This window comes from Chrysochloris asiatica, unplaced genomic scaffold (genome assembly GCF_000296735.1).
Source record: "Chrysochloris asiatica unplaced genomic scaffold, ChrAsi1.0 scaffold00002, whole genome shotgun sequence".
Classification (NCBI taxonomy): Eukaryota; Metazoa; Chordata; class Mammalia; order Afrosoricida; family Chrysochloridae; genus Chrysochloris; species Chrysochloris asiatica.
In genome coordinates, this window is record NW_006408520.1 from 46,911,727 (window position 1) to 46,926,026 (window position 14,300).

Consider the following 14,300-nt stretch of genomic DNA (forward strand, 5'->3'; position numbering starts at 1 on the left):
AATGAATGCAACACCATTCCTCTTCAATTTGTCATTTCAGGCATAGTAAACCATGTGGTTGCCAGATTCAAAATGGCCAATACCAGTCCATTTCAGCTCACTAATGCCTAAGATATCGATGTTTATGCGTTGCATTTCATTTTTGACAACTTACAATTTTCCCAGATTCATAGTTGGTTCATTCCATGTTCTGATTTTCTATGGATGTTTATAGTTTCTCTTCATTTTGAGTCATGCCCCATCAGCAAATGAAGGTCCCGCAGGCTTTTCTCCCACAGGCTTTACTCCATTTGCGTCGTCATGGTCAACTCTACTTTGAGGAAGCAGCTCTTCCCCAATCGCATTTTGAGTGCCCTCCAACCTGAGGGGCTCAGTTTCCAGCACTATACATGATAGTCTTTCTCTACTATTCATAAGGTTATCAGTGACTAAATATTCGGAACTAGTTTGTCACTCCTTCTTCCTAGTCTGTCTTTGTCTGGAAGCTCATCTGAAACCTGTCCACCATAGGTAACCCTGTTGATATTTAAAATACCGGTGGCATAGCTTCCAGAATCACAGCAACTCACGAGCCACCACAGTATGACAAACTGACAGATGAGTGGTGGGGTCTTCCTTATAGGTATATGAATAATATCCTATTACAGACAGCGTTATACTTTAAGATAGATATTGAGATGTTCTTTTTGAGATGAATGTGACGTCATTCCTCTTCATTTTTTCATTCCTGGCATAATAAATCATGTGATTGTCATATTCCAAATGCCAATACCATTCCAATTTAGTTCACTAATGTCTAAGTGTTGCACTGTAGGGACAGCACTGGACTGTAAACTACCAGGTCGGCAATTCAAACCCAGCAGTTGTTACTTGGAAACCCTATACAGGGTCATTATGAGTCAGAATCAACTTGATAGCACTTAACAATAATAACAATGCCTAGGATACCAATCTTTATTCATTCTAGTTCATTTTTGACAACTTCCAATTGTCCTAGATTTGTACTTCATATATATCATATTCAGATTATTAATGAATGTTTTGAGTTGTTAATTTTCATTTTGAGTTGTGCCCCATCAGCAAATGAAGTTCCTCAAAGCTGTACTCTATTCGCATCATCATGATCAACTCTACTTTGAATAAGCAGCTCTTCTGCAGTCATATTTTGAGTGCCTTCCAACCTTGGGGGCCCGTTTTCCCTCACTATATATGACAATATTCTCGTGTTCTTCATCATATTTCAATATTCAATATTCTGGTGCTGACACTGTTCTGCTGCTATTAACAAGGTTTTCAGTGACTAAATATTCAGAAGTAGTCTGCCTCTCCTTCTTCCTAGTCTGTCTTAATTCTGGAAGCTCAGTTGAAACCTGTCCACTATAGATGACCCCACTGGTATTTACAATACTGACCCCATAGCTTCCACAGTCATGGCGACATTGCACAAGTCACCACAATACGAAAATATGACAGATGAGTGGTGGCGCATCATTCCAGCAACATATACAATTTTATAACACAGCCTGTAAGCTTATAAACAGTCATACCCTTAGAAACCAAGTTTCTTCTATAAATTTTGTTTTAACTTATCATGTGGGAAAGACCTGAAAATTTAGGATTCCTCCAAAATTCTTTCTTGATTGAACTATTTTCATCTTTATATAAAACTCACAATACATTTAAAATGCGCTATTATAAAACTATAATAATGGTATTATATTTTTATGGTTAATCAAACTTTTGTTCATCATACTAATAATAACAATCACTGATACTTTACTAATAGCAATAAGAAAAGCAAAACTGAAACAATGTGTTATGTCCGCATAACCCATAAAATAGTGAAATACCTTCCCATTATTCTTCACCAATAACTCTATGGTTTAAAAAGTATTTACTCATCTTATATGTTAGCATCCTTAATGTTTAAACATGAGAAAACATTCCATTTTTAAGAGTAGAGATTTATGGCATAACGGTGATTGTCATAAACCATAGAAACATTTTACTTCCAGAAAGCAAATTTCCAAACTCTCTCCCCACAATATTGTTTTTAGTAATTCAGTGCAGAATGTGTTTACAATTTCATATTTCATTATACTTTGAAATGTGCAAATATCACTTCTAGTCTAGTGAGCTTAAATTTGCTAGGTGTGTTTATTAGCTCAGTATGTTGATTTGCATGCCTCTTCTGAGTTGTCACCATCATTATGTCTTCCTAGAGCACTACTTCTCTGCATGAGGCTGTATGCCTCTTTCCTGGTCATCTCTGTGCAAGCTGAGTCAGACAGCAAAATGAGCAATGACTGACAATGCTGCATAATTCACTGGTCGACCTGTGATCTTTATGGATTTTGAAATGTTTAGAATGTGCAAGAGTGGTCAATACATATATTGCAAAGATATTTAAAATATTTTCAATATCTATTCCTTGGACTGATACTTTCACATTCAACATAGTTGCAATTTAAAAAATTTAGCTATTATCATTATTTTATTTTATTTATAGTCAGACATTGCACGCTGCTGTATAAAACCCAATCCTATTTGCTTGTCTCATAACTTGAAACTTAAATTTTATTATAACTACCAGTTTGCCATAAAGAAGATTCTTTTATATGAGTCTTTACCAACATATTTATTTTTCCCTGCAAAGTGAATGTTGGTGTTGTTAAGTGTCCTTAATTCTATTCCAGACTCATATCAACCCTGTTTAGGGTTTCTGAGGAGCAGCTGATGGAGAGCAAATAGCGCATGGAAACACGATTTGTTAAGTAAAAGGAAAAAACATGTCATGTTTATAAAACTTATAATGAACATAGTTATCTTTGTTAAATATTAAATAAATAATATCAGAGGATAATAAATGAAAAGATTATTACTTTAAATTCATTATAAAGAATTTCCATCACATTATAATGGCATTCTATAAAAATGCAAGACATTAGACTATATAATTATAACAACTGCTTTGTTTTATTTGACAATTGTGCTAAATATACTTCCACCCACTCTCTCTTTAGTTTTTGTTTCTTTTGCTTGTCATTAGTCAACTAGATATTTTCAAAAAATTATATAATTGACATTTTAAAAAATTATTATATGAGAATTTTGCTTTGTGTTCTCATACCTATGACAAGAATGATTTTCGGTCGAGGTCTAGAAGGATCAAAAACCTCATACTCCTCAATTAACTCTGCAGTCTCAGAGAGATCCGTGTCGCTTTCTATGGAGAATTGATGGATTGGAGGGAGCCGATCATATCGCCGATACGAAAAGTTTGAATTTTCAGGCATCACTGCAAAAGAGTAAGATAACTTTGAAACGGAAAAAAAAAAGCCTAGGAAAGCATTTCTTATACTTAAAATTTGTAGAAGAAATTTTAAAACTAGATGAGTCTCAAATTTTTTTTTTTTCCTTCTTCATCTGGAGGAAGACTCCCTGGGAGTTTAATTAGTAAACTTTTTCATACAGAATCAAGCAGTAAATATTTTAGGCTTTGTGAGCCATCCATTTGTTGCTAGCATGGTCATCCATGGAAGCCTGAACACAGCCATAAACAATATATAAACCCATAGGCATGTCAATGGTTCAATAAAGCTTTATTTACAACATGAAATCATTACAAAAGTGTGGCCTGGGCCACACTTGGTCCATGAGCCCATGCCCTAGGGGAACCTTCTCAAGTACTGCCTAGTATTGCTTGGACAGGTTGCAACCACCCTGTTCTCTGTGAATAGGACTCCTGAGGTTTGTGCAGTACACAATCTTCACAGCCATATGCAGCTACCGTGGAGTGATGAGTATACAAAATTTATTTCATTCATTAAACAAATACAGATCCAGGAACTCTAGTGTGGCCCAGTAGAAATACTCAATGGCATGAGGCACAAAAGATTAGGGTAATCTCACAAGTCAGTTATAAGGGTAGCAGAGAATTTCTGTATTTAGAATATTTTTCAATATCACTGAATTTTACTTTCTCAATACTAATTATCTTTGACTTAATTAAAATATACAAACAAGACTAAGGTTCATATTACATATTTGCCATTTATTATCAGACATGTTAGTGTGTTGAGGGTGTTTTGATGGAAAAATAAGATGTAATCTTGTTCCCTAACAGCTCGCATATTGGAATTTACATACTTACGTCTGACGCTATATGCCCAATTGTTGCTGCTGTTGTTAAGTGCCATCGAGTCAGTTCCAACTCACAACCAAGCAACGACCTTGTGGTTCAGTGCTTATCCTACAGTGCCACAGGATTATATACTACTAAGTGCTAAAATAAGGAGCTCTGGTAGCGTAGTGGTTACGAATTGGGCTGCTAACCTCAAAGTCAGCAGTCTGAAATTACTAGAGGCTCTGTGGGAGAAAGATGAGGCATTCTGTTCCCGTAATGATTTACAGCCTCGGAAACCCTGTGCATGGTCACTATGAGTCAGAACCGACTCCACAGTACTTAACAACAACAAGTTCTAAAACAGACTCCTGGTGTGGTCATGTAGAATAAGCACTAGACTGAAAGGTCAATTTGAACCGCAAGGTGCTGGTTCAAACTCAGCAGCTCCTCGGAAACCCTATACAGGGCTGCTATGAGCCAGAACTGACTGGATGGCACCTAACAACAACAACAAATGTTAAAATAGATACCTCTCATGGTGAATACCATAGGAGTTCAATGAATGGGTAGGTCCATTTGGGCTGAAGTGGTTAGGAAAGTACTTAAAGAAGTGACAGAACCTGAAATTTGAAAGAAAATTGCAGCTGATGAAATGTGGGAAGTTTATGGCAGCTGGGGAATAGCACAGGGACTCCAAGTCATAAATACAAGTGGCATGTTCAAAAAGACCAGAGGACAGACCAGAGGGCAGATGGTCTCAACCTTCTGGCAAGTTCATGTCTTCCTTCTGTGTCATTATGCCAAAAAAGACAGAGAAGCTCTAAGTACTCAGAAGGCCCTAGTACAAGGGAAAGAGGGAGTTATTTGGCCTTTCATGAAGGATTTGGCTAAAGGGACTATTGTATCTTAGCATGGCCTAATGCTGCCATCTGTTCCCCTGGATATTAGCTTAATAGGACTTTCCATTCTTTCTTGTTCCAAGAAATTAGGCCACTGATTGCTGACACTCTGGCCTCAGTTAAAGGAATGGAGCAGTCTGCAGATAGTATGAATATTTTTTAGAAAATACTGGCAAGAGTTACAGCAAGGAAGGCACTGACAACAGTATTCTGCTTTGCCTTTAAATTACACATTTTGCCCAATACAAACCAAAAATACTGGCATTTACTTATTACCCTTCTTCTCTAACCCTTCACCTCTATTCCCATATGCATTTCCCACAAAACATATCCCAAATGCATACGTTGGTCTCTGTCTCTGCTACCATAAATTGTTCCCCAAACTGCCATCACCTTTTTCTGAGTCAGCCTGTTTCCACACTTGTCTTCACAATCCACTTCCTGAGATGTGCTTCCCCTGATAGTCCCGTGGCTGGATGCTTCTTATCTTCCATGTATCACCTCAAATGCCACCTCCAATTTTCCTGGTTTTCTAATCTAGTGTAGCCACCAACTTAATGTCAAGGACATCACTCTAATGATCTGCTTATCACCTACCACTCCACCATTTGATGATTTTTTCATTCATTCATTCATTCGTCTTCTCCCATTTGAATATAAGTATCATAAAATCTGGACTCCTATGGGTTAATGCGCTGGACCGCAAAGTTGGTTTGAACTGCAAGGATGACAGTTGAAGCTCACCAGCTGCTCCTCAGAAACCTATACATGGTCACTATGGGTTGTAACTGACTCAATGGCTCTTAACAACAACAACAATCATAAGATATGGGTTGTTACCTATTACCTGGAACTCCATATTCAACGTTCTAAAAATTTTCTGGACACATAGTTGGTGTCAATATCTTTTGAGGTAATAATGGAAAGAAGAGTCTTGTAAAATAGACAGTTTTTTTGTGTGTGTGTGGAAAAGAACCAGAAAATAGGACAGGCAAGTCATGTGGAGCACAATGTGGAAAACCTTGCACACAAAGGCAAAGGGTTTACTTTTAACCAGTGGAAAGTTACTAGGAGTTTTTTGGGCTAGGGGAATAACATGATACAATATATATTTTAAGAAAATTCATCTAGTAGCAATGAGAACGGATTTGTGTAGGAAGACACTCGAAGCAGAAAGAGGAGGGGGTGAGAAATGAAGAGCTTAAATTTGAGCGACAGTAAGCTAAATTGGGAGTGTGGTGGCTCCATACAATAAGCACTAGACTGCAAACCACAAGGTCTGCAGTTCAAGTCCACCAGCCACTCCACAGGAGAAAGATGAGGCTTTCTGCTCCTTTGAAGATTTAAAACTCAGAAACCCTATTCAGGATTGCTATGAGTTAGAACTGACTTAATGGCACTTAACAACAATCACAACAAGGCTAAATGCACATGAGTAGCTGGATGCTGAAGATTTGGTTTGAAATATGAGAAATGAAGAGAAGGTAAGGTTTGAAATATGAGAAATGAAGAGAAGAGACAGTTTAAACACAATTCCAATTTCCAAGTCTAAAAGAATGATACGTGATATATTGCATTTCTTACAGTATCCACCCTCTTTTTCTGCTTCAAAAATAACCTACTCTGCATTTTTAACATATTTAGGTTCCCCAAACTACGTTATTTCAAAAACCAAGTTATTATGTGAAAATGCAGGATGACTATATCTTATCACAAAATGGAGGACGACTACATCATTACATAACTGCCAAATTACATTGTCACACAACTGGCGAACCACTGAAAATCATGGCCCAACAGAGCTGACACATAATCTTCACAGACAATATTACTCTCAATGATCATTACTGCCAGAAGCGTGTCATTAGTATGCAAGAGTCGGATGTCTGCAACTGTCATAAATGCTAACTATCAGCCACTGAAATAGTGAGTGAGGAGGAGCTGTACTGGCCTTCTCTCATTCCTGATCACATGACAGCCTCTTCTGCCTCAGGAACTTCTGTTCCGTGTTCTCTCTTAAGCTCCTTCATACTTCTCTGGTAACTACTCAGTCTTCTGTCTTTAGGTATTAACATATATGTCACTTCCTCCAGGAAACATTCCCTGAATCCCAGGCTAGGTTGAATCCATCACCCATGTTATGGCTCGTTCCATAATATACAGTATTTCCTAAAGCACCCTTTATGCTTATATTTTTAACGCCTGCCTTCACTGCTTGTCTGTAAGCTCCATGAGGGCAGGTTCCAGGTGTGTTCTTTTTTGTTACTACACCCTCAGTCCTAAAAAAGTGTTTTTATTACTGTTGTGTGCCACTGAGTAAGTTCCGAATCACAGTGAACCTGTACAGAGTTTCCGAGGAGCACCTGGTGGGTTTGAACTACCGATCTTGTGGTTAGCAGTCCAGTACCTATTCTATTCACACCAGTACTCCTTAGAAGAGTGTTGTTCTTAAGTGCCATCAAGTTGGTTCCAACTCAGTGACCTTGTATAGGGTTTCCAAGGAGTGGCTGGTGAATTTGAACAGCTAACTTTGCGGTTCAAACCGACCTTGAGGTTGAGTCCTTATCCTATGGCACCACATCAGGACTCCTAGAAAAGTGTTGTTGTTGTTGTTCAATGCTGTCAAGTCGTTTCTGACCCATAGCAACCATAGGATTTCCTAGGAGCACCTGGTGGGTTTGAATTGCTGACCTCCCAGTTCAAGCTGACCTTGCAGTCCAGTGCATTATCCTGCAGTTGTTGTTGTTAAGTGTCACTGAGTCGATTCTGACCCATAGTGACCCTGTATAGGGTTTCCAAGGAGCAGCTGGTGAGCTTGAACCACCAACCTTGCAGTTCAAATGACTTTGCAGTCTGACACATTAGCCCACAGCGCCACACCAGGACTCCACAGTAGTAATCAATAAGTCGTTATTTGTATTATTCAGCTGACTTCAACCTACTTCATGAAAATAGGAAAAGTGGACAAGCATGCCGATTTTGAAGTAAACATGCGTTGTTAGGCTTTGGACATGTTGAGTCTAAGATGAAAATGAAACATTCCATGGAAGAAGTTCTATGGACATTTGGAGCTATGGAACAGGAAATCATTTGTTAAACTGTACATGTGTGTATGTACAGCATTAACAATACATACACAGATGCTCATCTCAACTTGTAAAATATTTTAAAGAACTGTCTGCCAATAGTGAATCCTTCCTTTTACAATATTTTAAGGAATCCTGATGGCACAAGTGCTCAGTGGTTAAAGTGCTCAGTCACCAACAGAAAGGCCAGTTGTTTGAAGCCACCAGCTTCAGATAAATGAGGCAGTTTTTTTCTGTGAAGATTTACAGGCCTGGCAATGCTATAGGGCAGTTCTACCCTGCCCTGTAGAGTTACTAAGAGTTGAAATCAACTAGCTGGCAATGAATTTGATTTGTTTGGTTTTATTATATTTTCACTTATGAAAGTAATTTGCTTACATGATGAAAGTATTTTATTTCATAAAATAATTTTCATAATTTATGTATTATATCTCAGGAGAAAATTACGTGAACCACACTTTAAATGAACGATTTTATTAAATTCAATGACCTAGTCCACAAATTACAGCAAAAAAATACAAATGGGTACAGCATTTCATAAAATAAAATTCTTCAGCATACGTCCCAGATATAGGGTACTATGATATAAGATTTTTATCACCATAGTTAGTACAAGGAAAGGTTTTATATGATTACAAGATCCCTGAGTAGAAACTCTGGTAAAGTATAGGATGTATTGCTGTTGTTGTTAAGTGTTATGGGGTTGGTTCCAACTCATTGCGACCCTGTATAGGGTTTCCAAGGAGTGGCTGGTGAGTTTGAATCACTGACTTTACAGTTCAAACCAACCTTGCAATCCAGTGCTTATCCTACAGCGCCACACCAGGATGTATGCTGTTGCTGTTGTTAAGTGATGTCCAATCAGTTCAGACTTATAGCACAGTGGTTACGAATCAGGCTGCGAGCCACAAGGTCAGCAGTTCGAAACTACCAGCTGTTCCGTGGGAGAAAGATGTGGCTTTCTGCTCCCATAAAGATTTCCAGCCTCAGAAACCTTGTACAGGGTCGCTATGAGTCAGAACCGACTCCACGGCACATAACAACAACAACACAGGGTTTCTGAAAGGAGCTCTGGTAGCGTAGTGATTATGAATCGGGCTGTGAGCCGCAAGATCAGCAGTTCAAAACTACCAACGGTTCCGCGGGAGAAAGATGAGGCGGTCTGCTCCCATAAAGATTTACAGCCTCAGAAACCCTGTGTGGGGTTGCTATGAGTTGGAACCGACTCCACGGCACATAACAACAACAACAGGGTTTCTGAAGAACAACTGGTGAGCTTGAACTGCCAACCTTGTAGTTCAAACTGTGCAGTTCAGCACATTAACCCACAGTGCCACACCAGGATGTATTTGTTGTTGTTGTTATTTGCCATTGAGCTGATACCGACTCATAGCAACCTTATGCACAGGAGAATGAAACACTGCCTGATCCTGGGCTAACCTCACCTTTGTTGCTACGCTTGAGCCCATTGATACGGCCACTCTGCCAATCCATCTCGCTGGGGGGGTGGGGAGGTCTTCCTCTTTTTCTCTGACTCTCCACCGTATCAAACATAATATCCTTCCCCAGCGACTGGTCCCTCCTGACAACATGTCAGAAGTATGAGAGATGAAGTTTGGCTATACTGGCCTCCAAGGAGCACTCTGGCTGCATTTCTTCCAAAACAGATCTGTTGGTACTTTTGGCAGCCCATGGCACTTTCAGTATTCTCCTCCAACACCATAACTCAAAAGCATCAATTCTTCTACAGTCTTCCTTTCGCATGCATATGAGGTTACTGAAAATGGCTTGGGTCAGACACACCTTAGTCTTCAAGCTGACATTTTTGTTCTTCAACGCTTTAAAAAGGTCTTGTGCAGCAGATTTGCCTAATGCAATACATCACTTGATTACTTGACTGCTGCTTCCATGAGTGTTGACAGTTGATCCAAGAAGAATGAAGTCCTTGACAACTTCAATCATTTCTCTGTTGATAAGAATGTTGTTTATTGATCTAATGGTGAGAATTTTTGTTTTCTTTACATTGAGATGCAATCCATATCAAAGGCTGTGCTCTTTGATCTTCATCAGTAAATGTTTTAATTCCTCTTCACTTTCAGCAAGCAAGGTTGTATCATCTGTGTAGCTCAGATTGTTAATGAGTCTTTCTCCAATCCTGATGCTCCATTTTTCTTCATAGAACCCAGCTTCTCTGATTATTTGCTCAGCATACAGGTTGAATAAGTATGGTGAAAAATACAACCCTGTCACACACCTTTCTTAATTTTAAACCATTCAGTGTTCCCATGTTCTTCTCGAACAACTGCCTCTTGGTCCATTACTGTCTTTAGATGATGGATATATTCTCTAGCTCCGCTCACAGTTCCCACCACTCTTTATTATATACATGGGCTGCCTGGCTCCTATGTATAATCAAGCCAAGGAACACTTTAAAATAAAGCATCCACCTTTCATATTATTGCCAGTCACTTTGATATCCAATCTAAGAACCGCTTTTTCAACTAATTGACCATCATAACTTCAAAGGTGTGAGAATATATTAGATTAAATACAGTAATACCTGAGGTTTCTAAGTGCTTGACGTTTAGAAAGCAGTACCTCATATTCATCTCACTTGATCTAACAAGGGCATGGACATGTGAGCTAGATTTTCACCGTATAATGACACACTGGGAAGTCAGTCAGTCATTTTTGGAAGGTGTGGGAACTCTCTACACCTGCTAGAATATCCTTTTGTTTTCTGAAGCAGTACTTTACTAAGTGCTGTGGTACAGTGCTAAGTGACTAAACAGTAATCCAGTGATTTGAGAGAGTACCCGAAACCCTGAGAGGTGCCAGGTCCAAACTGTGCATACGCAGCATGAATTAAAACCCCAGACATTAATTCTGCTCACTTGTTACTCTGTTTACTCTGAGTTGTTTCCAAAGAGTAAGAATTTCAATTTGGGATTCTAATCGGATATTGGAGATGTGGCACTGGGGGATAATGCACTGTACTGCAAGGTAGGTTTGAACCACACAGTTGGCAGTTCAAGCTCCCTAGCCGCTGCTCAGAAACCCTAAACAGGGTCACTATTAGTCGGAACTGACTCGAAGGCACTTGACAACAACAACAAACCCGATACTAAACAAAATCTGGTTCTATGAGTAGATTGTATGGGAGTAGTGGAAATCTCTTTAATATTGAATTGGTTGAAAGGGTCAAATCAAAATGCTTGATGAAAATTCAATTTACTATATATGAAGGCATAGCCTTAGGACTTAGAATAGAAAGTAATGACTTACTTTGTACCAAGTGGAGATGTTTTACACTCTAATCTATGTAACATAGATTGGAATGAGAGATCCTGTACAGTAATGAAATCAACTGTCCTCTAAAGCTTGAAAAGCTAATCTTATTACCTCCTGGTCACACTAAATATTTTCTAATTTCTGTGTTTTGTTTTAACATTTGAAAATTTCTGGAATTTGTTTTAAATGGCAACTTCAAATATCTGAGTTGTTTCTCAGCAGCACATAGAAATTTGGTGTTGGTGGTGGGAGGGTCCTATCAATTTCTGCCAATACATTTGAGCAGCAAAACCTAGATCATGTAATACGGACTCCTACGTAAACAGGGGAGAATGCACCTCTCTGGAGACATTCAGTGAAATACTATTTCTGTGCTCTTTATTCTGTGTGGATTTCTTAAAAATTAACAGACTGATTTTTCCACAATGCATTTAATAAAATCTAAGTGGATCACTATTAAATAAGATGAAACTGAAATTAAGATTTGTTTCCTTCCTTTATTGTAAGATGTCTGGATACAGCAGTGGTTAAAGTGACTGGCTCCTAACTCAACAGTCAGCAGTTTGAATCTACTAGCTGCTCCGCAGAAGAAAAATGTAGCATTCTGCTTCTATAAAGATTTACTGTCTTGGAAATCTTATAGGGTTGCTGAGTTTGAATTGACTCGATGGCAGTGGACTTATATAGTGTAAACAGACTTGTCTTAATTCTGTCAGTATAACTAAGACTTTTCATGGTACAATTTTTGAGGATGATTCTGAAAAAATGATCTGGGTCACTACGAAAGAATTCATTAGTAACTCCTGGTTAGATTTCTTTCCATTTTGCACATATGATACTAACATACTTTACAACTTCATGCAGAGTTTGAGAGACTGGTTAGTTCATGCTGAACCACTAATTTTGAAAAGCCCATATTTCAAAAAGAGATAGAAAAACAGTAAATCTACTCCATAAACTGGAGTTCTTTGTTACAGGCACCTAACATTTGAAACAAATTTATATTTTCTCATTCTTCTGTATTGCATTCAATAACTGTTTAATAAATGCTTGCTGAATTAGCTAGATGAAAGTTTGCAAGCATTTATACAGGTGCATTACTGTGTACTCTGAATTTGGAAACATATTAATAAGGCAAGTCTCTTTCAACTAATGAAAAATTTTGAATTGCAATGCAATAACTACCAATTTCATCTATATGCTATTCATTGATTGGGAAAAGTCTTATTTGTAACTCTGAGGGAAAAAAAAATCAGTTTGATGATGTTATTCATTTTACAACACAATAAAGTCAGTAATATAAAATCTCATTATAGTAAAGTGTTTGGTGAATTGCTGGACAATGTAATTTTATTTGATTATTATGGAGGTGATTAGACTTAGAAGCAAAGAAAGACTGGTCATGCTCTAAGGCCATGTATGGAGTCTTGGTGTGGCACTGTAGGTTAATGCACTGGGCTGCAAGGTCAGTTTGAACTGCAAGGTTGGTGGTTCAAGCTCACCAGCCGCTCCTCAGAAACTATATACAGGATTGCTATGAGTTAGAACCAATTCCACAGCATACCACCACCACCACTTCTCACATTATCAGCTATCGCATTATACGATAATTATTTATGGCGATAGTAAAAAAAATCTACTACCTATGTGTTCACATTTAACACAAACACCTGGCAGTAATTAACATAAGGTGGTAGGCAAGAGTAGTACTGGTAATGATGGTTGCCTTACTGGACCATGATTCTCTGTGGTTTGGTAATTGTGTAGTGATGTATTCTTGCTCCATTTTGTGCAGTGATGTGGTCTTCCTCCATTTTTACATAATGCCAAATTATGTATAATGAATTGATCTTTGGAATCATGTGCATAAGTGAGTAGTGTGTATATATAGAATATTTTTAAGAGAGCTGGTATATCTCTAAAACTGTCTATTATTCTACATATACATTACCATTTCTTAGAAAGGATCTCCGTGACTGCCCTCCGTTGAGTGGAGGTAAGGTCTTCTTTTCCTGGCTGACAAATGTGTCCCATTTCACCTTGTCACAGCCACCTAGCTCCTTGACTTTCTGTAAACAATTTTCCAAGTACTCTACTGGGTCTTCAGGCTTAGAACACATCAATCCATTCAAAAGGCTCTGAAACACAGCAAAAATATATTCCCAAATAAAACGTTTTAAAAATACTTTGATTAAAGTCTATCTCCTGTCTTTGAAATCACACTTAGGTTCTTTTCATTTGCATTTAAATAAACAGAGTTGAAAGTGAGTAAGATTAACTCCTCAAATTCTTGACCAATTAGTTTTCAGATTGGACTTTTTAAGCAATTTAGGCAATTACATATTTTTAAAAGGCACATATCAAAGTTAAATAAAGGGTAGCATTTGAAATTGCCCCCCACTTATTATTTATCTCACTCCTACTCATTCTTAGGAGTCCTGATGTGGCACTGCAGTTATGAAAAGCACTGGGCTGGAAGGTCAGCAGTTCAACTCCACTAGCTCCTCCTCAGAAACCCTATACAGTGTAACTATGACTTGGAATTGACTTGACACCACTGAACAACAATTCATTCTTAAATATCCACATCCAGTTACTTCATGGACGTGATTGTAAATGGAGATAATAACTACCTCATTGGGGTGTGGGTTTTTTGTTTTTTGAGAACTGAATGGTAATTTACATGGGAGAACATCAGCTTTATACCATTGTTTCATTGCAAAGATTATAATCGCCTCCGTGCATCATCATTCAACAATATTTGCTTCTATTCCCTCTGTTTTTCTTTCTTTTTTTTGCGGGGGTGAGGGTGTGGGGGGGTGGACGAGATATACACAAACACACTCAGGAATATATAATAATTTAAACAACCAAAGGGCACATTCTGCAAGCCTGCCT

General features: G+C 38.2%; 1 protein-coding gene across 1 annotated transcript in view; it reads right to left on the bottom strand.

Moving 5' to 3' along the window:
• Positions 1 to 14,300, bottom strand: part of LOC102812179 (adenylate kinase isoenzyme 5-like) — a 442,715-nt gene that overhangs the window by 420,939 nt on the left and 7,476 nt on the right. The window contains exons 2-3 of the mRNA XM_006831024.1: positions 13,354 to 13,540; positions 3,131 to 3,298 (exon numbers count right to left, since the gene is read on the bottom strand). Of these exons, the coding sequence (XP_006831087.1) occupies positions 3,131 to 3,298; positions 13,354 to 13,540 (355 nt within the window). The remainder of the gene's footprint in view (positions 1 to 3,130; positions 3,299 to 13,353; positions 13,541 to 14,300) is intronic.